Genomic DNA, 26,910 nt, shown 5'->3' with positions numbered 1-26,910 from the left:
TCCTTCATTCCAATCACTCAATTAGGGCACGTCCCTTGTTGGCTGATGCGTGAGCAAAGTAACTATTTTCCAGCGAGTGTCCTCAGGTGACCCGTCCAGACGTGCTCGGGGGGGAAAAACAATCCAACATGTTCCTAAACCCCAAGGAAACCTCTGGCGCGCAGAGGACGCGCCGCGGAGAGGGCCCGGGGCCCGCGGCGCGGCCTGCGGAAGGCGCAGGACCCGAGCGGGTGAAGGGTGGCCGCGTGGCGCCCGGCGCAGGCTCGGGTGGGCCGGCAGTCCCCCGGGCGCGGGCACGGGCGGGGGCGGAACCGGGCCGCCGCGGGGTCCGCCGGCCGGCAGGGGGCGCGCGCGCCCCGGGCCCCGCGCCGCCCGCTCGGTCGCGCGCTCGCTTGCCGCCCGGCAGCACATGTGTTTCTGTTTTGTGTTGTAGCATTTGTTCTGGAAGCTCGTATTTACATTTTAAGTGTATCTGGTGAGTGGGCTGGAGCCCTGATCTGGGCCGGGGGGGGGGAAAAAAGCCCTCCGGTACGTCTTTTAGTTGCTCCTCTTCCGTTTTCTCTCCGGTTTCTCATCACTCCAACCAGGTAGGGACTGAAAATCAAAATCGACAACGTTCAGTTTGCGGGATCTGGGAAAGTTTTCCCCCCTCCCTTCCCCCCCCTTTTTTTTTTAAAGGAGAAAAGGTAAAAAAAAAAAAAAAACCTGAGAAGGGGGGTTGGGGGATTGAATGAATAAAAAGGGGAAGGAAGGCGGATCCACGTGGTTTAATCGGAGACAGACAGAGATCCCATTGTTCAAAATCAATAAAAAAAAAAAAAAAAAGCAGACAGGGCGAAAGCGCAGGGACGCTGGGGGAAAGTAGCGGCGGAGCGGGGCACTTTGCAGCCGGGATCGGAGGGACCGGCTGGGCCGCACGGTCGGGGAGGGGCCGGGAGAGTTGAGCACCATTAAAGTTTTTATTTTTCGTGTCTGTGCGAGCAGGTGTTTGGGGCTGGGGGCCGGCTTTATTCGCCCCCCTCTCGCCGGGGGCAGCCCACCCCGAGGGATTAGGCTAATTAGAGCCAGAGGTCGGAACCCCCGGGCTGGTGCGGAATTGGGGGCTCGGGCGGGGGAGGGGGACGGCAGAGAGAATTGCATTTAATTGAGTGGGCTTGGGGAGGGGGGCGCGGAGACAAAAGCAGCAGGTGGGGCGGCCAGGGGGGGGGGGAGCGCTTTCAAAGGGGGATCTTTGAAGTATCCCGGAGCCTTCTCTAATTAGAACGTAGAGGATCGGAGGCTGCTTTTTCTTTCCCTTTACTTTTTCGGGGACCAGGCTGCAATTGTGATGCGTTGTAGGCAAACCTAACTTGAGGATGGGCCGGGGGGGGGGGTCTCCATTTTTTTTCTTTCCCTACGCGGATTGCAGTCGGAGACCTGGGCTCCCGTGCGGGATTCCCCGGAGGAGGCGCGCCGGGGCCCGGGAGGGGCGCGATTTCCTCCCGGCTCGCCCCCTCTCCGCCCACCCCGCGGCCGCCACTTTGGGGAGGGCAGGGGAGGAAGTGGAGGCCGGTGGCTCGGCTGCGCTCCCCTCCCCCCGCGCAGTTTATAACCCGTCCATTGTGCGCCGCTGCCCCGTGTCTCCTCCAGCGCGACCATGCCCAGGAAGAAGGCGGCGGCGGCGGCCTGGGAGGAGCCGAGCTCGGGCAACGGCACGGCCCGCGCCGGGCCCAGGAAGCGCGGCGGCCCGGCCGGCAGGAAGCGCGAGCGGCCCGAGCGCTGCAGCAGCAGCAGCGGCGGCGGCAGCAGCGGCGACGAGGACGGCCTGGAGCTCGACGGGGCCCCCGGCGGGGGCAAGCGCGCGGCGCGGCCGGCGGCGGCCAAGGCGGGCGGCGCGGCCGTGATCATCACCGAGCCCGAGCACACCAAGGAGCGCGTCGTGAGTGCGGGGCCGGGGGGTCCGGGGGGCCGCGGCGCGTCACTGCGCGTCCTGGCCGGGGGCGGCGGGGCCGGCGCAGGCCGCGGGCTGAATCATCGCCGCCGCCGCCGCCGCCGCACAACAAAAGGGCGCGGGCCGGGGGCGGGCGCGGGCCGCGGCCTAGCCGACCCCGCCGCCCCCGCCCGCGCGGCAGTTGGCCGTTGGGGCGCGCGCCCCCGGGCCCCCGCCGGGGGAGGGGCGGCCGGAGCCCGCGCCCGCCCGCCCGCGCGAGGGGGTCATGGCCCCGCCCCCGGCGCCGCGCGAGCCGACTCCCTCCGCCTCCCCTCCCCCTCCCGCCCCGGGAAGGGAGACTTTTGCAAGTTGTCTCGGGCCGGAGGAGGGGACGCGCGCGCGCGCCGGGTGCGGCCCGCGACGCGGCGGGCCCTCGCCGCTCCCAGTCCCCTCTCCCCCCACCGCGGCTGCCGCTCGGCCGGGGCGCCGCCGCGGGAGGGGGCCGCCGGGGCGCTGCGGGGAGCGGCGGTTTGCGCCGGGGCTTTGAGGTTCCCGCCGCCTCGGCTCCGGCGCTCCGGGGGGGCGGGGCCTGGCGGCCGCCGCGCATGCCTCGTGCGGCCCTGCGCCGTCTCGCGCCGCCGGGGAGGCGGGGGCGGTCGGCGCCCGGGCGGGGTGCGAGGGCGCATGCTCGGGAGAGCCCCCTCCAACCCCCGCCGTTGGGGTCGGGAAGCCCCCGGGGCTGAGAGGTGTTTGGGCTTTGTTCGCCGCTCGCATTCCGAGGGCGCGGGGGCTCCGGTGGCGCTCCCCCTCACCCCGGGAGGAAGCATCTCCAGTGCCCTGAGCGGGGCTGAATTCGCTGGTTAGCGTGGGGCCTGTAAGATCTTCGTTGAGGTCGTGACCAACTCAACTCCTGCGCCTGCAAGACCCTGCGGAGCCGGAGATCTCAGCCCGGGGCCTGCGATCCTCGAAACCCACAGGCTTCTTGTGGGACGTGTGTTTGGGAGAGTCTCAGAGCTGACACCGGATTTCAGATAACCTCCAAAGAGTCAGAACTTCCGCTTAGGGTGTAGACGCTCTGGAGAGGCCTTTCGATGTCCCCAAAGGGCGTGTAAGGGTTAACAGTACCGGAGTGCTTTCCCCCAAAGGCGCTCAGTGTTTAAACGGCTAACAATGATGCATTTCTTCATCCACTTAACTGATGAGGAAACTGGGGCGCAGAGTTTCAAAGAGCCTCTCCCAGCATCACACGGAGGTGGATTTCCACATGGGCTCAGGTGTTTTCTGATGGCATCCTTAACCCCTGTGCAAAGGGGTCCCGTGAAAATGTTTTATGACTGCCCTCTCATTGAAAGGGTCAGCCCATCAGACGGTAGGGGAGAGCCCATGTCAGTGGAATGTCTCACCTGGCGTCTGGGACTGGGACGGTGCCAGGAACTAGCCACAGCATTGAGAAACTGGGGCGCAGGAACGGCTTTCCCTTGACAGATCTCATTCTCTGTGTGGGACTGTAGCCATTGGCCGCTCCAGTCCTGGTGTATGAGGAGGAGACTGAACAAAAAGGCCAGCTGAGCTCTGCCTCTGCTGCATTCTCTGTGCGTGAGTTCCTTCAGCTGCAGGGCTCCACTCCGCCTGACTGAGCGTGAGCTTTCTGGTCCTGAAGGAAGAGATTCTGACCCCAACACCAAGGTTCGCCCAAGAGTGTGGTCCCAGAGGGACGCCTCAGTGGCTCAGTCGGTCAAGGGGCTGACTTCCCCTCAGGTTGTGATCTCTCAGTTCATGAGTTTGAGCCCCGTGTGGGGCTCCGGCTGGGCTGACAGCTCGGAGCCTGGAGCCTGCTTCATATTCTGTGTCTCCCGCTCTGTCTCTCTCTTTCTCAAAAATCAATAAACATTAAACAAACAGAAAAAGAGTGTAGTTCCGGGGAGAGTGTGTGCAAGGCACACATGACTCTCCACCAGCACTGTGCGTGGCTGGCTTGTCTGGTGGGAACGGCACTTTCTCAGTCTCACTGAGCGACTCCTTTGATCCCTGGGGGTAGACAGACCGGGCAGTCCCCCGCAGCTTGCATTTGCTTTGTATTTACATCTCTAGGATCTTTCAAATTCTTGGTTCTTCTGTACAGATCTACGCGTACCTTCCCCCATCCCCTTAAAAATCAAGGGGCCTGTTAAGCATTAGAGCAGTTTCCTTTGGGCCAGTCCGCACCCTCCTAGGCTCAGCGCATCTAGGATACTGAGGGTTCAGATGCCTCATGGAAAGTGAGTACGCCGAGGTTTAAGTTCTTGTTAGCATCTTTTGGGTTGGGTCCGGAGTCCAGGCCAGGCCCTGGTGGGTCTCCTGCTTGGCCCCAGGTTCCTGGGTTCCAGGGGAAGCATAAGGTCGCCTTCTGCTAAGCTGTCCCGCCCCAGGCTGCCAGCAGCCCCTAGCTTGTTTCAGAGAAGGTTTTCAACCGCTGTTGAGGGCTTCCTGAAGGAGGTGTGTGTGAGAGCGGCTGCCAGGAGTGGTCTGGAACCGGAAGCTGCATAAGTTGGACTCCTGAAAGGTGAACCCAGATGCTTGTGTGGTCGAGGGGCAAGGTTGCCGTGAGTAAGTAAAGGTGTTGTGTTTTTGTAAAACATCTCATAGGATTTCAGTGTCAGGAAATGCTCCCTTCGGGGTTTATGTGCAGTGCTGTGAGGTGAGCGTTTTATGATGGTCTAGGGTCGATGGCTTGTGAGCTCCATAAGCCCGTAGGTGACTCAAACAGCCTTGGCAGAATCCTGGAAAAAAAGTGAGTGTCCCAAGCCGTCCGGGTCTTTGTAGTTCCTTCAGTGTTGGTTTGCTAAGGTTTTGTAGACCCTGAGACAGGTCTCCATCTGAAAGGGCCTGATAAATACGACTGAAAAGCGAGCTTGAAGTCTGTTTCAGTTGATAGCCGTTAGGAAATTTGTCATTGCTGCCATTTCTCTGAACCATCTTCTCTCTGCCAAGGGTAGCACTTTTTTAGAAGGATGTATGTGAAAAGGTTGACTCTCAGCCTCATGAACATGCTCCTTGCACTTGGGCAGTAATTCAAAAATCGCTTTGAGCCGGAAACCCCATTTTGTTGATCGGAGAAATTCTGTGCGTTTTGCTGCCATGGCCATTCATCTCGGCCCAGCTTACGGGAGGCAGCAAGGTGAAGTGAAATTCACTCATCCTGTTGGGGAGACTGTTTGACCGGCTTCATAGCCACCTGGCCTTTAGACACAAAAAGCAATCTCTTGGCCCATCAGGGAAGGTTGGATCATACCTTGCAGGGTCACCTAGCCTCCGGCTCGCAGCCCTGACAGCCATGGGGGGTCCTCTGGCTGGGAGCCAGCAGGCTTTGGGGTCTTTCCTACCTGATGTCCTGGCTCAGGTCTGTGACCAGGAGGGACATGGGCTGTGATCTAAAGGGCGTTAGGAGTTGTCATTTTAATTTTTTATTTCATAGAAGGTAAAGGGGAGAATTAAATTATGGACAAAGTCGGCGACGGCAAACAACTGTGTGGATAATAGCAGTGAAATCAAGTCTGTTACTTTGACCTCATGTGTGAGGACGTAAGGCCCGTGATGTAAAAACCTGAGTAAGATGACTCTCTCTCTGTAGGAATCTCTCTCTGTAGGAATCAGACCACAGAGACTGGAGTAGACTCCACTGACCAAGGCTTTGCACACACCTCGTATCGGGAAGGTGGGAGTTTTGTGTGAGCACGTAGCTGGCTCAGTGAGCCAGTATCCATGGGCACCTGCTCATCCGTGCAGTTGCTGGCAGGTGCAGGTCACAGAGGAAACCCGTCCCTTCCCCGGGCCAGGGCAGAAGGTCTGGCCATCTGATGGAGTGGCAGAGGTCCGCAGGGGCCACCTGCGAGCTATTGCTCTAGCAAATGCCTCTCGATGTCACGGGTTGATGGTCACATTGCCCCTCCCCCCCCCGCCCCCCGGGGCTCCTCTGCCCGCCTGGCCCGGCAGCTCGTCACACCATGCTTTAGTGCCCTCCTTGGTCTCTGCTCCCCTCTCCACGCACACCTGAGAAGTGGTGGGGAGCTGGCCGGTGACCTGCGCAGAGACCCAGGGCCACCCCTTCCTTGGGGAGCTTGACGAAACCCACTGGCTGCTGCTCATCCTCTGCTGTTGTAGACCTGTAGAATGTTCCAGCCAGGCCCGCCAGCTAAACAAAGAAGGGGAGATAACCAAGGGAAACTAGGCTCCCGTTCAAGTAATCCGAGTCTGTGGGTGCCGTGGGGTGGGACTGCCCTGCAATTAAGGTCGTTCTCTAAATAATTTAAGCCTGGTGAAGCCCTTCTCCATTCATGGTTGTTTGGCTCCCCTTTGCGTGCTGCTTTCTCTGCCCGCAGGACATGTCCTGTAGACGGACTGGCTTTCTCCAACCCCATAAACGTGGGTGAGCATGGCGGGGTCTGTTCTGTGGCGTGTCCGAGGCCTCGGGTTTGGGTCACGCTGAGTCCCCGCGAAGGTGCGTTCCTCTTAAAAACGCATGCATCGTGTGGCCAAATGTCCCTCCAGGGCCACCACCGCCTAGACATTATGATGACTGGAACCGGGTGGCTTTTTTTCATCAGGCCTTCCAAGAACAGCTCTGTAAATAGGAAGAAACTGTTCTCTTCAGTGTTCTGGGCTTGGTGCGGTAGGGGATGAGAGGGACGTCCCCTTCCCCAGCCCGTAAGGAACCGACCAGCGCGTGGTTCAGAAGTGAGTCTTTACCTGACTGCTGTTTGAAAACGTGCAGCAGACTGCTGAGGATATTCTAACGAGGGCCACCCCAAACTGGATAGTGGCCTTTTAAAGCAGTGTGTATTCCCATCGACGGCCCAAGGGCCGCACACGCTCTGTGTTGGACAGCTGAGGGTCTGGACCGGAGTACCAGGGTCTGGAACCCTCCCTGTCCCACTCGCTGCCGCTCCCCCAGGCTCCCAGGCCAGCAGTGGGGACAAGCCCAGCCCCATCGAAGCCAGGTTCTCCCATGTCACACGGTGCTCAGATGATTTCCCCACAGAAAGGCACCTGGCACCGCGGGGCAGCACCCGGAGGGAGGGTCCGACATCACCGGTGACTCGGGGCTCCCAAGGCTTGGAGTCACGTGCAACACCGTGTTGGCCGTGGGCAAAGCAGACCTAGCCCCAAGGTCATCCGTTGTAATTCTCCCTGTGTGCCACCGTAGGCCTCCCGTGAATACCCGTATAGGCATTTGGCAGGGTGGAGGGGAATGCCATTTGGTTGATTTTTTTTTTTTTTTTAATGTTTTTTTATGTTTTTTTGCGAAAGATCGTTCTCAAGAGAAATCAAAGGGTAACAGTGAGCCTGGGCATAAGGAACGAGCTGCCGTGGGCAGGTTTGGGGTTATGCACACTGATGAGGCAGTGACCACCTCAAGCCTCCGTTCGCTGTGCGAGCTGTGGGGGTGGGGGACGGCGGGGGGGGGGGGGCATGCGAATAACGAATTCCTATTTTTTTCTTTTGTTTCTGGCTGTCGTTGGACAGACTTAGAAAGCTAGAAGCTACGTGGCAAGCTAATACTTTTTCTCTCTCCCTCTCTCCGTAGAAACTCGAAGGGTCTAAGTGCAAAGGGCAGCTTTTGATTTTTGGGGCAACCAACTGGGACTTGATTGGTCGAAAAGAAGTGCCTAAGCAACAAGGTAGGAGGCGTGGTTTCCGAGTTCTCCCGCGTGATTCTGTGATTCTGGGTGATTCTGGCGGGCGTCCGCCAGGTGGGTCTCCTCTTCGTTTACCGAAGCGATCAGAGAGGCCAAGCAACCTGCCCGAGGCCACAGAACCCCCCTGGGGGCTCCCAGAGAACCCTGGTCTCCCGCTTTGCAATTCTGTGCTAACAAACCCGATTGTGTTTAGGATTAAACGGGAAGATTATAAATAGCCACCAATAACATTGACCCCTTCTTTCCATTCTCCTTCTCACGTCAGTTATTTTCTTGAAAACAGAGAGGCTGGTCAGACATCCAAGACATTTGTCACATACCGCATGTCAGACTCCTTAGATGTTACAGAACTGAGTTCAGTTCTTTGTTAGCCGTCAAATGATTGCAGGAACTGGTCGGACAGAGCAAGTGGCTGTGTGTGGAGTGAAGGGAGCAGAGGAGTCCCAAGAAGGCAGCTTTTGGTCCCCAGTGGCTTTTAGTGAGTTGGTATCTTTCCTCAGGCAGCTACTGGCCCGTCGTGAAGCTGGCACATCGCCACATTTTATGGCTTCTTGATTTCATTTGGAAAGATTCCCAAAGTGCTTCCCAGCATCGCCCAGTGAACAAATATTTGCACACTGACACTCCCTGGTGCCTCAGGACGGGCAGAGAAGGTCGTCTTATTCCGTGAAAACGGCAGGGGTTCCCGACGGGCAGGGCCCGCTTCCACCCCGCGGCTGGGGGCCAGGAAGCCCCTCCCAAGGGGTAGCTGATGCCTCTGCAGCCCTGCCAGTGGGCCACGTCCCTTCGCAGTGCTCTTCCGGCCGGTGGCCCGCTCACGGTTCCACATCAGGCCCAGGGAGGGGAAGTAGCCGCCAGAGGAGAGCAGAGCTTGGGCTGTCGTGTGGGGCGGGATTGCCGGGCCCGGCTCGACTCCCCGCACCCCTGTGAGGCAGAGAAGGTAGGGAAACCAGCCTGTGGTTCGAGATCCGCTTTCACAGCCTGGTTCAAGGCACTCTGGGCCTGTTTTTAGGCGTGCCTTTGTGTCCTTTCCCTTTCCGGCTTTTGCTTCCCTGATCGGTCTCCCTTTAAATGGAGTTTTATGTAATTAGATTGACCAGTGTCAGACCTTTGTAAGTATCTTAAAATACCTCTTGGCCCTCCGTGACCTTGCCGGAGCACTAAATGCAAGGGCAGGGGGTTTGTTTTACCACTGGTGCAAAAGCTGGAGGAAGGAGGGCCTCCCTTCTGTGTCTCCTGGCCTCCTCGGAAGGCGAGCTCGCCAACCCCCGTGTGCAGGCTGCCCCAGATCCCGTTGGATCGGCACAACGCCCACTTCATTTACAGATTGACACGGCGACTTGTGCTGCCTCTCCTGACCGCCAGCCTGGCCGAAGAGCCGGGACTGTGGCGGGGCACTGACTGTGGCTTGGATCGCCCTCCCAGGCTTCCCTGGAGGGTGGGCCCCCGGCGTCTTGGGCATGGGTTGCCCCACAGCTGCCGTAGGGAAGATGCTTTGGCGAACCCGAGCCATCTGGCCGCCTGTGAGGCAGGTCCACTCAGCGACGCCGGGGCAGCTGCCGCACCGCTCACCTCCGCGGTGTCCCCGCGCGCTGTGTCTTGTTCCCAGAGGTGACACGTCAGTCGTGCCCCCAATTCATTTTGCCTTCACGATAGACAGACTTGAACATAACCCGCGAAGGCTGTCATTTTTGGTCTGCTCTGTCTCAGGGAATTGTTGGGTTTTCTTCCCCCTTTGAGTAGCAGGAATGTCTCAGGGCGGAGAAGCTCAGGGACTTTGCTGTGTGCCTTTATGACCCCAGGGCCCGCTGCCTGATGGGGGAGGGACTTCAGCGTCCCTTTGCCTGGGCGGACTCTGCAACTCATGAGGATACGCTTGGCGCCCTCTGCTGGTGGGGCACGGGCAGCGTAGGTTCGCAGATGCTTTTCCTCCAGTGCCTGATAACTGATCAGCCTCCTAATCAGCTCGGACATCGAGATCAGTGTGACGGTTGACGTGGCAGCGGCTAGCGTTTCATAATGGCCCCCACGGGCCTAGAAACGTGTTCATGTCTCTGTCCTTGAGAACCCCAAATTAAAAATACTAAGCACAAAATTGGCCACACCCTGTCTGTCAAAAGGGAAAAGAGAGGGTTTTGAAGGAGGCAGCTGTTTTCTCCTGCCCACACACCCTCCAGTGTTCCTGGGTGCTCCCTGGGTGCCAGGCACTGGTGAGGCCCTCAGGTTACTAGGACCGTGGAAGGCACGTGAGTTCAGTAGGCTGAGTGCTGCGATCAGCCTCACGGTTCTCGGGGAACCACAAACTGTAGGGGGATGTGGTCAGGGAGGGCTTCCCAGAGGAGAGGGTGCTTGATATGAGGTTTTAAAGAACAAGTGGGGGGGGGGGAGGGCGCCTGGGTGGCTCAGTTGGTGAACGTCCGACTTTGGCTCAAGTCACGATCTCGTGATTCGTGAGTTTGAGCCCCACATCGGGCTCTGTGCTGGCAGCTTGGAGCCTGGAGCCCGCTTCAGTTTCTGTGTCTCCCTCTCTCTGCCCCTCCCCCACTCACACTCTGTCTCTGTCTCTCTCAACAATAAATAAGCATTAAAAATTTTTTTTTATTTTAAATAAAAAAAAATAATAAAGGACAAGCAGGGGACAGGGAAGGGCATTCTGTGGGAGGGAGTACACGGCAAAGGCAGGGGGCCATGACCTGGCCACTGCGGTGGGACCCCTGAGGCAGGAAGCCACGTAGGGGGAGGGGTGTCAGCCGTTCCCCCTGCACAGAGCCTGGTAGGTGTCCGAGGAGGGCAGGTTGTTCTGGGGAGGATGGGGACACTCAGACCCCAAAAGGAGCCTCTGGCTGCAGGGGGGAGGCCGAGGTGGAGAGCAGACGAGGGAGGGTGACGTTGGGCATAGGGGGAGGAGACCGGGGGTCCACCGCCAGCTTTCCTGGGTTGGGCTCCCAACAGGAGGGAGAGCACCGTGCCTTTCTGGCCAGCTGCACGTGGACGTGCTCGGTAGCCGGTGCGCGAGGGTCTGAGGTCCCTGTGGTTTGGGGGCCCAGACGCAGGTGGAGCAGGTTGGAGTGGCAAACTTTCTCCTTGAGCAGCCTCCCGGCGCCGAGGGGATGCCGCGCCCCCAGGAGACCGAGCCCTCGGTGGCTGGCGACGTGTCTCGGGGTGCTTTCCGCCAGCCAGTCCCCGCGGGCGTCTGATTTGCCTTCCTCCCTTTGCAGCTGCCTACCGCAATCTCGGTCAGAATTTGTGGGGGCCCCATAGATACGGCTGCCTGTCGGGGGTCCGGGTGCGGACTGTGGTGTCGGGTTCGTGTGCTGCCCATAGTCTCCTCATCACCACGGAAGGGACGCTGTGGAGCTGGGGTAAGTCCGGGCGGGGGCGGGGTTGGGGGCGGGTCAGGGTGGCTCATGGAGGCGGTCCCCCACGGGGCTGACTTCCTCCCCATCCATCTGGTCTGCCTGGAAGGGTGGCCTCCTTGCAGCCGCATTTGCTCCATCTCATTTCCAGCCGGTCCCTCCTGTTTCCCGCCAGTGCAGCCCCTTCCTCCACTGCCCTGTCATGCGCTTGTACACGGCCACCTAATTCTCTGAATCCTCTTTTTTAAGCAACCTTTTCCTGAACGTTCTGGCTGAATCTGGATCTTTCTGATCTTGAGGCACCTAGAATTGAATTCCTATTTTAGGCACGTCGTCCCCTGGGCAGGCAGCCTCCCCTCCCCCCCCTTGCTTTGTGGCTCAGTGTTGACGTAAGACCCGTGTTCTTGCCACCTGAAATGCCATGGGCCGCGTCACGGCGTTGGCCACTGTGTCCCTGCAGTCCTGTGCCTCTGTTTCCGGGGATCACAGGCCCACAGGCTGGGTTGCTCGGTGCCTGTTTCTTACTGGATTTCCCGACAGCTGAGAGCGCTTTTTCTCAGCCGGGCCGATTTCCGGCTGCTGGACCCCCTCGTGTGCGCCCCTCGGCGGTGGTGTCCTTGCCGTCCTCCGGTGTCCCCTCGGGAAGGCTTCCACGCGCTGCCGCCCCTTTCCTCTTCCAGATTGTTGATCCAGGTACTGACTAAGGCTCAGTTTAGCCCCACGCCCTGTGGTAGTTCCTGGAGTCTTCTTCCAGCTGGGTGTGTTGGCAGTGGTCCCCACCCTTTGTTTCTGGTCCTTTGGCTAGCTTTTAGTCCATATGACTCCTTTTTTATTTCGGTCTGTTTGAACGATTTTTTGCAATTTCATGAGCTGCTGTACCAAAGTCCAAATATATTAACATCTGTTGTCTTCGCTGCACTCTGCTAATTTTGTGATTCTGTTGGGGGGAAAAAAAAACAGCTAACAAGGGTGTCTGGCCCAAATTTAAACTTTAGTCTCTGGATGCCGTGCTGACACGGCCGAGGTTTTCATTTTCTCCGACTGGCACAGCGGCGTGTCCTCCCCACCCCACCCCCCCGAGGACCCCTCCTGCCTGGTGTTCTGACACCGAAACACAGCGGTCTGTCAGAGTTCCGAACGTGAAATAGCAGATTTCTGATCTCTTCGCCGAATTTCACTTACGTGGTGCTTCTAAAACTGTCCCCTGTGCTGACCCTGCAGGCAGGGCATGATGCTGGAGCCTGGCCACTTAACTTGGCCCCAGAGCAAAGACCCGTGTCCCGGTGAGCGGACTTGGTTGCCGCTGAGGGTGAGGGGCCGGCGGGGGGGGGGGGGGGGGGGGGCGGGGCACCCGGTTCCGCAGTCAGCCGCAGCCAAAGGCACGGGGCGTTGTCGGGTGTCTGTAAGCGTCAGGGCTCAGCCCGTCGCTCTCGAGGGGTCCACGCCTGCCAGCCCCCCAAGCGTCTCGGGTGGCCGAGAAGCCGCACCCAGCACCCGTGCTGGGTAGAGTGCCCTTCCCGGTGAACTTGGACCGTTCCCGGTAGAAGCGGGGTTCTGCCGCTCCTGCTGGGGGGGGGGGGGGTGGTGCTGGGATCTGTGCGGGTTTGAGGGTGGAGTTTCTCATAGCCGGCCATTAACTTCCTTCTCAGGCCCTTAGGAGGCTTGGGCCTCACCTTCGTGGCTCTGCTCTCCGCGTTTCCTGTGACAGAGGTCACGTTCGTCGTCAGGGAGGGTGTGAACTGCCCCTCCCTCCCAGTGCCCTGACTCTGGCCCCGTAAAATCTCCCTGATATGTGGCTCCCACCGTATGGCTCTCTTGGCCAGGGGGACGACCCGTGAGGGGCCCGCAGAGTTGTTTGATTTGGAAGCTGTCGTAGCCCGTGTTGGAAACGAGGGCAGGTGTAGGGGCCGGAGCCGAAGAGCTTTGGAGCCGAAGAGGCTTGCCAGGGGCTAGTGTCTCGTGGAAGGTTCTGGCAGGGTCCGGCCCCCTCGGCCCTGCCTCCCCGCTGGTTCACAGCCTGCGGGGCTCCAGAGGCAGAGGCAGCCCCGTTGGCAGGAGGGGCTTGTGGTCCGCACAGTCCTGTCCTTTGTCCGAAACCGAGGTTCCCGCGGCTCCACGGCTAAGGGCCCTGTGGAGGGCGGTCCGTAGGAGGTGGGCTTGGCGCTGTTCGGTGGCCATCATTTCCAGGGCAGATAAAAGGAAAGAAACGACGGGCAGAAATGCTCCAAATGGCCCATGGAAGATGCCCAGGGCACTGAGGTAATTAAACTCTTGTGAGGCAGGTGTCGAAAATGGTTCCTCTTAAAATCCATCTCGGAGAGAAGGGGACGAGGGAATTGTTGTCTGGCAGGTGGAGTGAGGACTGAGTTTCCGTGAGCTCATCTGCTTGTGTTGGACGCCCAGGGCGAACTGCGCAGCAGAGCCTCAGAAAGTGCTTCGGGGGGGGGGGGGCAGCTGCCGTCACAGAAAAGGGGGGTCAGAGAAGGTGAAGTAGATGGCAGTGGCCCGAGGAGAGGTCCCTGGGGAAGGCACCGTGGCTCTTCCCCTGGTCACCCGACCCCATCCGAGCGGGTCTCGAAAGGCTGGCCGTTGACAGAGGAGCCAGACCCGGACCTTTCCTCCGCCTCGATCTCCGCCACTGAGTGGAGGGCACCTTCTAGGGGACCCACACGTGCCTGCCCCTTCCGTGACGCTGCTCTGGCCACCCTCTCTTCCCTCTGCGTCTCGCTCTTGATCTGCAGGTCGAAATGAGAAGGGGCAGCTGGGCCATGGTGACACCAAGAGGGTTGAGGCCCCCAAACTCATTGAGGGTCTCAGCCACGAAGTGATTGTGTCTGCGGCATGTGGGCGGAACCACACCCTGGCGTTGACGGGTAAGGAACGGCGGGCTCCTTCTACATTTGGCACGAGGCCACAGGATCCACCTTGGGCACGGGGACAGAGCTGCCTCTGTGGCTCTTGGTCAGGATCAGAAAAGTGCCCAGAGTGCCCCAGGGGTGGGCCTCTTGAAGCCGCTGGCCGCCTCAGCTGCCTGCCTGCCTGCCGGTGTAGGAAGCCTGTCCGGGAGGCGGAGGCCGGGTCCGTGCCCTGTGTACCTCTGCACTCTCATCCCCGGCTGTGCAGGGGTTTTGCTCCGAGCTCGTCCGCTCCACCCGCTCAGGACACCGTCTCAGTTGTGCGCTCTTCCTGGCAAAGGAGCTCTTTTTATTGTTTTGGAGCCCTTGGTTCCAAATCCAGTTCAAAACCTTCAGTGTTCTTTGTCCCTTTTGTGATACTGTTCTCTCCTTCCAGAAACAGGCTCCGTGTTTGCATTTGGAGAGAACAAGATGGGGCAGCTAGGCCTCGGCAACCAGACAGATGCTGTTCCAAGCCCGGCACAGGTACCCGCTCCGGTCTTGTGGCCTTTCTCTTTGCTGTTGTGCAGAAATTTCTGGGGTGGGACCAAATACCTCTCCCTGCAGTGTAACTGATGTCTCGTAGAAACCAAGCCTAGAGTCTTTGAGTGGAATGCACATGTTACAGGCTTTAAAGCAGATTTACTATATGCTCACGGTTGAAACACACACCGAGAACGATTTTTCTCTCTCACGGAGAGAATTTGTTACAGAGGCCTTGTTCTTCAGCCTGTACTATTCCAAAGAAGGTGAGAGATGTTTTAGGGATGGGATTTGTCAGTATCTGCAAAGAGTTGTTGAGTTTTGACCTTGTGTGAAGTCCCCTGCCAGGTGCCTAGAACACAGACCGGAGTCCGTCTTTTCTTCCTCAGGAGCGGAGGGTTAAGTTGGGGAGGGAGGAATCGCACCTAAAACGTGACTATGAACATAAAACAGCCAAGTGCTAGTGAGTGTCTGGTTTAATGATGAAGGCAGGGACTCAGATCGCTCGTCTCTTAAAAAGAGACCGTGGGCAAACTTAACCTGTGGTTTGAACGATTTGTGGAACGTCTCCGTTTCATCTGCCACCCGCTCCGAGGAGGAACAGTTTCTAAAGGAAGCCAGGACCGACGGGCAGGGCCCAGGGCTCACGCTTCTTGGCGAGGGCTCTCCCTGACTGATGAGTGCAGTAACACAGTTTCCAAGTACTGTCTTAGATGTGTTTCCCGAGCCCACGCTAAGTTCCTCAGGCCTTGGCTGTCTTCGTATTGGCTGTCTTTGAGCCATTTTATGTCTCCTCCACACGGTGGAGACCAGTCAGGCCATTATCTCTGCGGAGGGTGAGGGAAGTGTGAGAAAGTTCCTCTCGAAAGTTGAGGCTGAGCTGCTAGTGAGTAGGTGAGGTCTGGGGGTCACGTGTGGGTAAGTTTCTGTCGCTTTCACTCTCCTGCCCGTGCTGGCCGGCTGAGGAGTGAGTGCGTTGACTGGGCACAGTGTTGGGCATCTGGAGGGATACAGGGATCGGGGCACCATCAACCCTGTCTTGGGATTCAACTCTGCTGGGAAGGTGGGGGTCACAAGGGTGTTTCTTAACCTGCATCCTAAGCTTTCGCCTTCAGAATTGCTGAGTCCATTAAATTTCCTTTGTAATCTAGTAATTGTTTCACACTGACCTACGAGAGGTGGAGGCTTTTTATCAGTCTTTTAAAAAATGTCTGAGAGTCTCCTGTCTTGTCTTTTCAGATAATGTACAACGGCCAGCCAATTACCAAAATGGCCTGTGGGGCTGAATTCAGTATGATAATGGACTGCAAAGGGAACCTCTATTCCTTTGGGTGCCCTGAATATGGCCAGCTGGGTATGGAAACATTTTTTTAAAAGCTCTGTAATCTAACTGCGTATCTGGAGCCAGAAGTCGGTGTGGGCCTGCACACACATGTTGGAAATGTGGGTAATTGATCGCAGATAATAGCCTTGATCCATTAAGTGGGTCTCCCATTTACTGGGACAGCATGTCCTAACTCACAGGGTTGTGGAGCATCACAGTGGCTTGGCCTTAATGAGTAAGTCAGGCTCAGTCTGACAAAGGATTCTTTTTTCTGATAATGGGAATTCATTTATATGTAAAAGGATTTCAGAGTTGTAAAAAAAAAAAAAAAAGCGCCTTCCTTCGGTTTCATATTTTAAAGATTTGCCTTTATTGAAAGTGAGAAAATTACACAAGATTAAGTCTGCTCTGCAAACCCTGGTCTGGGCGATTCTTTCAGGTACACGCATGAGCCCCATTCCGTGTAAAGTGCCTGGGATCCCTCCTGTTTTCGTCCCTAAACAGAACGTACTCCTCCAGAAACACATTCACTTCTATCTCATTGAGTAGAAAGGGAGAACTCAGAAAGCGGTTCTCAGTAAGTGGAAAATGTCTCTCGATCCTGATTTTACAAGGTCTCCATTTTCTTTTCCCATCTGACACCAAAGTGTTTTTTTCCTTCTGGCGCCTTCCCACACCCCAGCCCTTTGCGAGTAGGAGGTGAGGAGTGGGCGCCCTCTGCTGGCTCCCTAGCTGCATGCCACCCCGGATCCGCCGCGGCCCCCGGATCTGGGTTGCTGGGTCCCCACGTCATTAAAAGCAGGCAGATGGAAGAAGGTATAAATAGAACAAGGAGCATCTCGCTGGCCTTAGACTTTAGGGAACAGTGACTTTGTGAAACTAAATATACCTCAAGTCAGAAGTGAATAAGAAAGAACAGCCCCTTACGCACATTCAGTGTTGGTTGCCAGGGAGCTGCCAGAGGCTGTTGGAGAAACCGTTTCCATGGCCACAGGCCCCGGTGCCATCCCCAACCCCGGGCAAAACACCGGAAGTGTGGTTCCGTTCGGCTTCCGGAAATGTGTCTGCTCCCCTGCTGCCTCTGGCTGCCCCAGATCTGCAAGCAAGCAGGTGGATTTTCCTTCAGGGAGAGCCACACGATCTCGGTGACCATGATAATGGCTGATGGCTGAGCAGCTGCTGTGGGCAGGCCGCTCTTGGAGCACTTTGTACGGACTCCCCTTTCCCTGGGACATCTTCTTCAAAAGTAGTTTGAGATACTGGCTTTACGTGTATCTGTGGAGTCCGCTATACCTCTCAGCTTTCTTTGAAGCCCGCTTTGAATCTCCTTGTCCAAATCCAGAGAGATCCCTTTTAGAACTAGAACATACGAATGTAACCTTAGAGAAGTGCATCCCGGCACACCCGCTCACCCCCACCCACCCCCCCTCATGATGCGTTTACTGGGTCAGGCAAAGCGAAGACGAGAACGTGCCACTAACTGCGTTGTAACATCGTAGTGCTAGATCTAGGTTACCAGTAAGTCCTAGAACCTCAAGTCTCAGGTTGTGTGTTGAACTTTTTCTGTCCGTACCCCCCACACCCACCCCGGGGCCAAGTGGGGCACAGACCATACTCAGTAGACCATTCCTTCGAATCGGGAGCTTCTGACTTTGACCACAGCTGACATTAAGGTCTGTGTTACAGCCCCTTCACGTTAGAGCACGAACAAAGAACTTTTACAAAACAACGTCCTTGTGTGGACAGTGTCTTTGGGTGTTCCCTATTCTGTCCTACTCGTTTTTTTGTTTGTTTTTTTTTTTTAACATGTATTTTTGACACAGAGACAGAGCATGAACAGGGGAGGGCCAGAGAGAGAGGGAGACACAGAATCCGAAACAGGCTCCAGGCTCTGAGCTGTCAGCACAGAGCCTGATGTGTGGCTCGAACCCACGGACTGGGAGATCATGACCTGGGCTGAAGTCGGACGCTTAACCGACTGAGCCACCCAGGCGCCCCTCTGTCTTATTCATTTTTAAAAAATAATTGGTTTCAACCCCTTAGAATCGATTTCATGATACTGAGTGGGTTGTGCCCCAGATGGAAAAGCATTACCTTGGTGGGCAGATTTGTCCCGTGAGGCCCCAGTGCCGGGTTGGGGCGGGGTGCCGTCAACTGCTGCTTGACCCCTGGCTCTGGTCGCCCCAGGACACAACTCGGACGGGAAGTTCATCGCCAGGGCGCAGCGGATAGAGTATGACTGCGAGCTGGTGCCCCGGCGGGTGGCCATCTTCATCGAGAAGACGAAAGATGGGCAGATTCTGCCAGTCCCAAACGTGGTTGTACGAGATGTGGCCTGTGGCGCTAACCACACGGTAAGACTTGGGGGTTTCTGGCTTTTCCTCTGCTTCCCGAGCCTCACCTCCGTGGGGAGGCTGTGTGTGTGCTGCGGTGTCCCAGCGCTTGGCTTCGGCTGGGACTTCCTTCATCCTGGGAGTCCGAGACCTCCTCCCCTTCTCCCCGGGCTTTGTACCACTCAGGTGGCTCCGGGGCGGATTTTCCTTTTTTCTTTTTTCTCTTTTTTAAATTTGTTTTGAGAGAGAGAGCATGAGCGGGGAAGGGTCTGAGACGGAGGGAGAGAGAGAGAGAGAGAATCCCAAGCAGACTCTGCACTGTCAGCACAGTGGGGCTCGAAGTCAACGAACCCTGAGATCACGACCTGAGCCGAAATCGATTCAGACGCCCAGCCGACTGAGCCACCGAGGCACACCCCCCCCCCCCCCCCGACGGGGTGTAGCTCTTCTGTTCATAGTCTCTCTGTAACTTCTGTAGACGTAGTTAAAGGACAGACTTTTTGGTTGGACTCATGGTGTCTTTCTGGTTTTGGCCTTTGTCCGACAGCTTCACAGACTTCTTTTTCTGATCCCCCGTATGGAGGGTGTTGAATGGTTTTTAACTGTGAGGGCTGTGTCCTTGCAGATCACTTGGGATAGATGGCGATACAGTTTTTGGATATGCGTCTTCCTGTCTGTATTGCCTTCTCGCGGTGGTTTTGCCCAAGGATGCCTGCGAGTCAAAAGTTGGCTCTCTCCTCTGTTGAGAGAACACTGGGCTGGGAGTCCAGAGACCAAGCTGGTCTCCTCCTGTGTGCAACTGACTGGCGAGTGACCTTCGGGCATGGCCTCTGGATGCTTTGTCTGCTGCTCAGTGATGTGGACCGGGAGATTTTGGTCCCCTGGAGTCGAAAATCCGTGGTTCTCTTCTGCCCAGTGTCGTCTGGGGAAGCAAAGGTGGATCCCGTGCTGGCCTCTTCTGTCAAATGGTTTTGATGGGCTGTCCGTTTTGAATGTTGAAGGTGCCGCGAAGGAAAGAAGTTCAGCCTTAAGTTGTTTCAGTGAAATTAAGTCCATGTGGTCCCGGCACCAGTGACCAGATGGAGACCACCTGCGAACGGGGCGTCCAAGCCAGAGTCCCTGCAGGCAGGCAGGCCTTGCCTCTCGGTTTTGTGCGGTTCTGTCTCCACCGTGGAAGGAAACAAGCCTGCTCTCTGGAGACCCACCCACCCTTTTGCTTTTGATGAGGCGTGAAGGGGACTTGAGACTTAAAGTAGTAATAATTACCGACGAGAAAAAGAGCAAATGCCCTGTTGCCTCCGCCCCCACAGTGGGGGCAGCTTCAGATTATCCTGCCTTTTATACCACCAGCCACAGCAACAGGCTCTCTGGAATGGAGTGATGGCCCCCTCGTCCCCTCGGGTGGTTAGGAGGCCCGCTCCAAGCCTGCGTTTTCTCTCCGCCCGCAGCTGGTCCTGGACTCTCAGAAGCGCGTCTTCTCCTGGGGCTTCGGCGGCTACGGCCGGCTGGGCCACGCGGAACAGAAGGACGAGATGGTGCCGCGCCTGGTGAAGCTGTTCGACTTCCCCGGGCGCGGGGCGGCCCAGATCTACGCCGGCTACACCTGCTCCTTTGCCGTCAGCGAAGTGGGTGAGTGACTCCCCCCCCGCCCTGTTCCCCCATCGGGGCCTCGGGAGGAGAGTGTGGAACCAAGTCACGGCTTTCCGTGGCGTGGCGGGTGGGCAGCCCCGTAGTCCTTGGCACGTTCCCGGGCCGAAACCCCCGCGTTCTTCCGGCCAGAACGCCCCTCTGTTGCCAGCGGCGTGCAATGTTCTTGCCTTGCTGATGTTGCTGGAGAGGGGAGTTCAGTTCTTGGTATGTGTGCCTCTCCCCAGGCGGTCTGTTCTTCTGGGGGGCCACCAACACGTCCCGTGAATCCACCATGTACCCGAAGGCCGTGCAGGACCTGTGCGGCTGGAGAATCCGGAGCCTGGCTTGTGGGTACGTGGCAGTGTCTCCTGGTGAGCGGGACGTGTGTCCCCTTCCTGTCCCCTTCCTGGGCCCGGAGGACACAGTGGGGAGGGCGCCTCTTCCTTTGAGCCCCCCCGTCCCCCAATCAGGGCATCAGACGCACCAGGGTTCGGGGCGGGAGGGGCTGTTTCAGGCTCTGGGGGTTGGTAGGTCCTAGAACAGAGGCTTTGTCTCACCACACCCACAGAAAGTTCCCTTGTAGGGTTTTACTCCTCAGAGGCTTGGTGTGCTTCGCTCGTCTGTGCAGGTTAATGGGATTTTAGCTGGACGTAGCGGTAGGATTTTGGTTACCCCGACGCACGGAGAAGAAACCGTCTTTTAAGCCCGTGCTTTTTGGTTTATTTTGAGGACACCTCAGACGCCGTTGAGTGAGGCAGCGCTTCTTGGTGAGGAGTCCGATTATGTTAATCAGCTGCCGGGTCGTTGGAGGGGAGCCGTGTCTCTCGGGGCTAAGGCTTTAATCTGCCCGGATGTCTAGCCCCGCCCACGTCCGTTTTTGTGGCGTTCTACCCGCTTTAGAGTCAGCTCTCTGCCCTGATCTGATGACCTCTTTTCCCGGTGTGTTTTCCCCGCCCCAGCCCTCGAACCAGGCCGAGGTGAGGTTGGGGGAAGGCCTGGGGCCCCGGTTCCTGGCACCCTCTCGGGGCTTTGCTCTGGGGCCCGCACGGGACGCTGTGGAGGGCCTAGAAGCCCGTTGGCCCGGCGCGTGTTGCCGGGAAATGAGTACCTCTCGGTGTTTAATGGGGGGACTGGACTCTGATGCTCACGAGCCACACCCTGCTGTTGAGCAGGCAGCCTGCAGGGAGGGTCCGTGGCGGCTGGGGCTGCTGGCCACGCTGGCGACATCCTCTGCCTTTTCGCAGGAAGAGCAGCATCATCGTGGCCGCCGACGAGAGCACCATCAGCTGGGGCCCATCGCCGACCTTCGGGGAGCTGGTAAGCGGGGGGGATCCGGTCTGGGCTCTCTGGGGCTGCCTCCCGCAAACACGCAAGAGGAAAACGGGCATCTGTGTGAAAGGCCGAGACTCTCCCTAGTCTTTGGTCACATCGGCTTTCAGAGACCCTTCGGTGCCTCTCAAGTAATTGTGAAAGTCTTTCACATCCCCGTCGTAAATCTGGAAATAGGGAAGTTTCGGGTCCCATTTCCCCCTCGGGAAATGCAAGCCGTGGTTGCATATGCCGGTGATGGGGGAGAGGGGTGGTTTCTCTCGTTCCCTCCAGGAGGGTTTAAGTCAGCAGGCTCAGCGGGTCGTTGGGCCCCACGCGGGCGGTGGTGAGCAGGCGTCCTGTCTTCCTGGTTTTCTCCTGCAGCCACGGGGCCAGCCTCGCAGGTCATTTGGGGACGTTCTTCTCTCATTTTTCCTAAAAAAGTCAAAGTCAGTGTTGCCTGCTTTTAATCTCCGTTGCCTGCCTGATGAGAACTGATAGCCCTCGGTTTCTCACACGTACTTGGCCTTCCCCAACCAACTGTCTGATTCTTAGGTTCTGGTGCCTGATGAGTCTTTAACTTTCAATTTCTTCATCAGGAACAGCTTGGCTGTGGAGCTCGGCTGGCGGTCTGCCCGTTCTAGCTGCGATTTGATCCTCAGCCTGACTCTTTGTTATTTCCTGCGGGGAAGGCGGTCTGTTTCCCTTCCCGCCTCGCTTGTGGGAGGGAGAGGAGGGAAGGCAGGGCTCCTTGGTCCCTAAAGCCGTCTCCGGGGCTCGGTGGCCTGGTCCTCGGTGTTCTGCACCTACTTTGGGTCTGGGGCTCCCTGGGGGCCCATGTGCAGCTGCCCCTCAGAGTCAGCCCCGGGCGGAGCCTCGAAATCAGGACACTGAACCTGGCCCGGGTTTCACGGCTCATTCTTAGAACAGGACAGATGTCTTTAGGGCCTGTCAGAGATGGAACCCGTATACCGATTCAGCCACCAGAGGGGACTGAGGGGGACTTTGGGGCAGCTTCTCGGGGTTGGGGAGGTGGCCTGGCATCTCGGAGGCAAGCCTTCACTGTACGGGAAGGTGTGGGAGGGAGTCTGGTGGCAGAGATGCAGCCGGGAAGGGAGGCCCTTCCTCCCCAGCCCGGTCAGCCTCTCAGTTTGACCTGAGGGGTCTGCTTGGCCCTTAAAGGGCCCCGTGTCCACGCTCTCTGCGTGACGCCCTCTGTGTGGTCCTCAGGCAGAGCCTTCTGTCTCTGGTGTCCTGGAGTCTGGCGGCGGGTGGGGGTGATTCAGTCTCCAGTCTGCGGGGCGAGGGTGGGGACGGCCAGTGTTGTTGTGACCTCATAGCCCGAGGGCCACAGCAGCCGACTCTTCCTGTGCTCGTGACGGTGCTGTCTCCTCAGCGACAACCCCCAGAAGGTGCTCACGATAGCATAAATCCCCAGAGGTTGTCAGGGTTCTCAAGTGGGGAATCAGCCCCCTGTGCACAGCACTCTTGTGGGAAGCTGTCCTCCCCTCGTGTCACGCGTGGCGGGGCTCTGGTGCGGGGTCCCTCAGCAAGGTCGCCGTCGTCCCCTTTGTGGACCGTGCCGCAGCGAGCCCAGTCCTGTGTGTCTGTCCGCTTTGCCAGGGCTACGGGGACCACAAGCCCAAGTCCTCCACCGCGGCTCAGGAGGTGAAGACGCTGGACGGCATTTTCACGGAGCAGGTGAGCACGCACTCCCGGGCCAGGGGGACGCGAAAGGCGCCCGTGGAGAAAGTGCCGCCAGCTGGCACCCGACTTTCCTGCTCCCGGTCTCGTTAGCCTGGCCGAGGCTTGTCTGATGGCTCCTCGAGTGGCTTTTCTGCTGCTTTGTGCTAGAGGCCAGCAGTAGGAGGCACAGGGGCGTGCCAGCCAGGCTCAGTGGCTGTTCTCGCCCTGAATGACTCTGGCCACAGGCCAGCCCCGGCAGACTTGTTCTGGGGACGAGGGCATCGCTCACGTCTGCTTTGTACCTTCGGCGGAGCCTGCGCCCCATTGGGCCTTAGGGCAGATGGCGGGGCAAGGCCCCTGCTGTTCCGTCCACCGGCCTGCCCGCCCTTGTCCGCCGATACACAGATGGGGCGGGTGCCCTCACACAAGGCGGGATTGTGGTCCAGAGAGGCCCGGGAGCAGGATCCCCGTGTCCCCGCCAGTCTCTGCTGACCGCGTTGAATCCCTGCCTGGTGGCAGGCTGGAAGGCTTTGGTTTTGCCCAGGGCTCTTTAGCAAAGGGCTTTTGTGCGGCCCAGGGTGGCCAGCCCAGCTTACGGACGGCCTGTCGTCCGCTCCCCCCTCCACGACGAGCCGGCGGGCTCCGCTTACACCCCAGCCCCGATCTCTTCCCCCAGGTGGCCATGGGCTACGCCCACTCCCTGGTGATAGCACGAGACGAAAGCGAGGCCGAGAAAGAGAAGATCAAGAAGCTGCCAGAGTACAACCCCCGGACCCTCTGATCGTCCCGGAGCCTTCTGCAGCCCCACACCTCTCGCGGCAGCTGTCGGTTCCACGTGCACTGGGACGGGACGTCGAACAAGGAATTTTCAGAAAGCAAAAGTTGACCGAAGGTGCATTTTTGTTGGACTTCCTGCGGTTCCGTTTTATAAGCGATTCAACGTCAACTACCTTTTCTGTATGCTTTCCAAAGTGGTTTTTTTTTTTTTCCTTTTCTTTTCATGTTGAATTAAAATATCTGCTCATAGTTGACTTACCATTCCTACAAAAGAGGCAGAAACTTTGAGCGATCTAGGGGTTTTGTTTTTGTTTTTGTTTTTCTTCCTCCCCTGAATCCACTTCTCAGAACACCCCTTTCCAGCTGTAACTAGCGTTGCGATCCGGGCGGGTGTTCCTTGAGAGGAGTCCCCGTGGACTCAAAGAAACGTCCCTTCTGGGAACCGGCGGCCGCAGCTGGGCATCGACAGTCCTGGTGGCGGATCTCCATCCAGAATCACGGCCGCCCGCTTCGGGAGCATCGGGTCACTATTCCTGCTTCTTGTAGACCGGCTGAGGCTGGCGTTCTGTTTCTGTCCTTGGCTGCTTGTAAGCCCCATCGCCTTTTGGCTGCGACATTAGTAGAATCTGCCGTTTCCCCCCTGGAGGGGGCTTTGGGGTCTGTGTTTAGCCATTTTTATCTACTTTAGCTGTAAAAGAAGTCCAAATGAAAATCAGGTGATTGTGGACCCAGTGGGGACTTGGGGGTGGGGGGGGGGGGTGTGGGTGGGCAGACGCGGGGACAACGTCTCTGGTTCAAGGGCGGCTTCCAGGCTCCTTAGACGAGCCGGGGCCGCCTCGCCAGCACTCGCCATTAGAGATTGATCAGCCAGCAGTGAAAAGTGCATTCTGGAGTCCTTGCAAGGAAGGCTCAGCCCTTTATGTACCAGCCTTTACCACCTTCGTGCTTCTGTCTTTCTCCCCTGCCGGATCCTGCTGGAACGGGCCCCGTTTCTGAGACTCGGGCTCCTGTTCCACTAACCCAGCTCTCTGGTCGCATTGCTTGGCCGTGGTACCAAATAGTTGGGATTCCTGAAGAAGTCCCCCTTCCCCGCGTGTCGGCGCAGACCTGTGACTGCCACCCCCGTTCCCGCCAAGTGCCCTCTGCCCGAGCTCGTCACCGGTGTTGCGCTGCTCTGCGTGAGTTACGAGGTGCCTTTCCCGGAACCCCTCCTCTCGCTTGGACCCAGGAGAGGCGACAGCTCTGGCTGGGGCTCTTGTTTTCGAGAGGGTCTGGACTGGTTTGGGTGCTTTAAAATAGATTTTTTTAGTTCCGTGGTGCTTCTGGGGGGAGATGGGGGTAGAACTTCAGTGTGAGACTTGGGTGGATAGGGAAAGTTACATATTGGTCTTTTTTTATTCTTTGCTTTGCTGTTGTTACCACTTGTCGGTGTCTCGATGTTAAAATGCCAAAAATGATCTAGTCGTCGTTGCTTTTTTTCCCCTGCCCGTCCCCCGCCACGCCTTACGGCGGCCTCTGCCTTTTCCAGGGCGCGTGACAGGCTCTGTCCCGGCCGGTCCCACCGCCCCGCGCGAAGAGACCGGCCTGCGTCCTCCTTAGTCTGACTTCACGCTCATCTCTGGCGTCCTGTGTCCGTAGTCCAGGGGAGAAGCTTCTGCACCCTTAGAGCTTTGGCCACACCAACCTGATTCGTCCAAATCACCCCAAAAGTACCATCTCTCTCGCTTCCGTGCGTAGAACCTGTCCGTTTTCCTAAACACCAGTCTCCTTCCTGGAGCGGGGCTTAGGCGCCTCGCCCCTGGTACCCGCATATCTGCCCCCCCCACCCCCACCCCCGGGTCGGGTCGTGCGGTCCCTTTGCAGGAGCTGCCCTTGGCGAGGCAGGGCTCCGATCTTCCAGGGGACTAGTCTGAAACCTGCCACCAGCCTATATAGGGCCCCCGGCCAGGGACAGAGCAGCCTACACATACCTTCAAGTGGAGACGGCCCCATTCTCTGCCACAATCACTCCTTTGGGCTTAGACTTTTAAAATGAACTTCCTACTGGCGGAAAAAATCATGACAAGTGCAAGGGGGTGGTCCTGCACCCCAAGAGAAAGAGGGGCCCGGTCTGGGCACGGACTCTGCACCAACCCCTCGGGCATCTGACCTGTCTTCCAGCTCAGGAAGGAGCCTTTGGGAGAAGGGGTTTAGGGCGAAGGGGGAGAACCTGAGAAGAGGTTGTGATTTGGTCGAAGGTGCCTGGTTTAGTGCTGTAATTGTCTTATTTTTTTTTTTATATATATTTCTTGGAGTAAACATTTTAAATAAACGACATCATTGTTTACTCTGTTTTGGCTTTCGTGCTTCTTTTTCGGACCTGCTCCCTGCAGGTGCAGCCCCAAGGCTGAGGCGCGCACGAGAAAGACGGGCTTCAGGGGAGGTCGGGGTCGAAGGGGAGCAGAGCTCCCCACTCTCTCTGGAAACCCGTGCCCTTCGGGGAGGGGTCTGCCCTGCACTTGCCCGACTCAACAATGGCATTTGTATCGGCCCCGCTCGAGCGTTGGGGAGGAGAGACCGGGCATGGAAAGCACCGGAACAGTGGTAGGTTTCATAGACCAAGAAACACGTGTTCTCCTTTCCCACCACCCGTTCCTAGGGGAGCCTGAGCCCTAGTGTCCCACAGGCCCTGGTTGAAAACGTGCCCCTCCGGGTGCCACGTGGGCCCCTGGCTGGCAGCCAAGTGTCCACCAGGGGGCACTGAGGAGCCAGGCAGGTCCGCGGAAGCCCCAGGCACCTCCTGGTGTGCCCAGGCTGATCCCCTGTGTCCTGAGAGCAGCACCCCCAACACACACACACGCACACGCATACGGGCATTGCCCCCTTTCCAGTGGAGCTTCCCCTCAGCACGAGGAGGGGCAGAGTGGGAGCAGCAGCGGTTGGTAAAGTAAACGCTCCTCTGAGGTTTAATAGCATCTTTGTGCCATCAACCCAGGGGGCTTTGGAGGCCAGGGTAGGCATTTTCTGTCTCCGGGACACTTCAGGCGTCATGAGAGGTCCCCCAGGCCTGCCCCTGCTGTAGCCTGTCCCTCAGGCTCCAGCGATCCCCGCTGAAGCCAGCTGCCCACAAGGCCCAATCCCTCCCCACACCCCACAGCTCCTCCTGCCAGACCTGCCGAGGAGCCCTCTTCCCTTCCCCGAGCCAGGAGACGCTCACGGCTCAAGCAGGTAGATTAGCTGGTCTGAGAAAACTCCCAATAGTTTGCGTCCGGCCCTGGCCCACTGCAAAGACAGGGATGGGGGAGAAGGGGCGGGGAGGAGGGAGAGGGCAGCCTTGTCCCTGCCACTCCCCCCCCCCCCCCAGGTGGGAGAGCCTGCCCCAGGAGTCCCTTCGCTGTTACCCCTTCCTCAAAACAAGGCAGCTGCTGCCAAAATGCATTCAGAACAGCTCGAACTTTAATGGGTTCTCAGCTAAAGACCGTTTTCTGAGGGGTTCAGGCTGGCAGTGTTGGCCATCGCTCTGGATACTGAGGGACAGGGTGAACAGGTAAGGAAGG

General features: G+C 58.0%; 1 protein-coding gene across 4 annotated transcripts; it reads left to right on the top strand.

The window, feature by feature from the left end:
• The first annotated feature begins 426 nt into the window (after positions 1-426).
• Positions 427-25,705, top strand: RCC2 (regulator of chromosome condensation 2). Of its 4 annotated transcripts, none has more exons than XM_053207909.1 (13): positions 427-587; positions 1,630-1,918; positions 7,473-7,566; positions 10,803-10,946; positions 13,682-13,813; positions 14,232-14,320; positions 15,557-15,671; positions 17,829-17,995; positions 19,423-19,603; positions 19,849-19,954; positions 20,848-20,920; positions 22,535-22,612; positions 23,274-25,705. In XM_053207909.1, the coding sequence occupies exons 2-13, from the start codon at positions 1,637-1,639 to the stop codon at positions 23,376-23,378; spliced, it is 1,566 nt and encodes a 521-aa protein (XP_053063884.1). In that variant the 5' UTR covers positions 427-587; positions 1,630-1,636; the 3' UTR covers positions 23,379-25,705. The 4 variants fall into 4 exon arrangements, with proteins under 4 accessions (XP_053063884.1, XP_053063888.1, XP_053063891.1 ...); XM_053207913.1 differs by having other exon boundaries at positions 460-475; XM_053207916.1 differs by lacking the exons at positions 427-587; positions 1,630-1,918 and adding an exon at positions 3,093-3,161.
• The last annotated feature ends 1,205 nt before the right edge of the window (positions 25,706-26,910 follow it).

Source organism: Acinonyx jubatus, chromosome C1 (genome assembly GCF_027475565.1).
Source record: "Acinonyx jubatus isolate Ajub_Pintada_27869175 chromosome C1, VMU_Ajub_asm_v1.0, whole genome shotgun sequence".
NCBI classification, from domain to species: domain Eukaryota; kingdom Metazoa; phylum Chordata; class Mammalia; order Carnivora; family Felidae; genus Acinonyx; species Acinonyx jubatus.
This window is presented reverse-complemented; position numbering and strand designations above follow the sequence as displayed.

Excerpts from the sequence above, each read along its gene's own strand:
- RCC2 (XM_053207909.1), top strand. The coding sequence starts at position 1,637 with ATGCCCAGGAAGAAGGCGGCGGCGGCGGCCTGGGAGGAGCCGAGCTCG. Across the intron at positions 14,321-15,556 it reads CTGTTCCAAGCCCGGCACAG|ATAATGTACAACGGCCAGCC; the intron begins GTACCCGCTCCG and ends TTGTCTTTTCAG. Across the intron at positions 19,604-19,848 it reads CTTTGCCGTCAGCGAAGTGG|GCGGTCTGTTCTTCTGGGGG; the intron begins GTGAGTGACTCC and ends GCCTCTCCCCAG.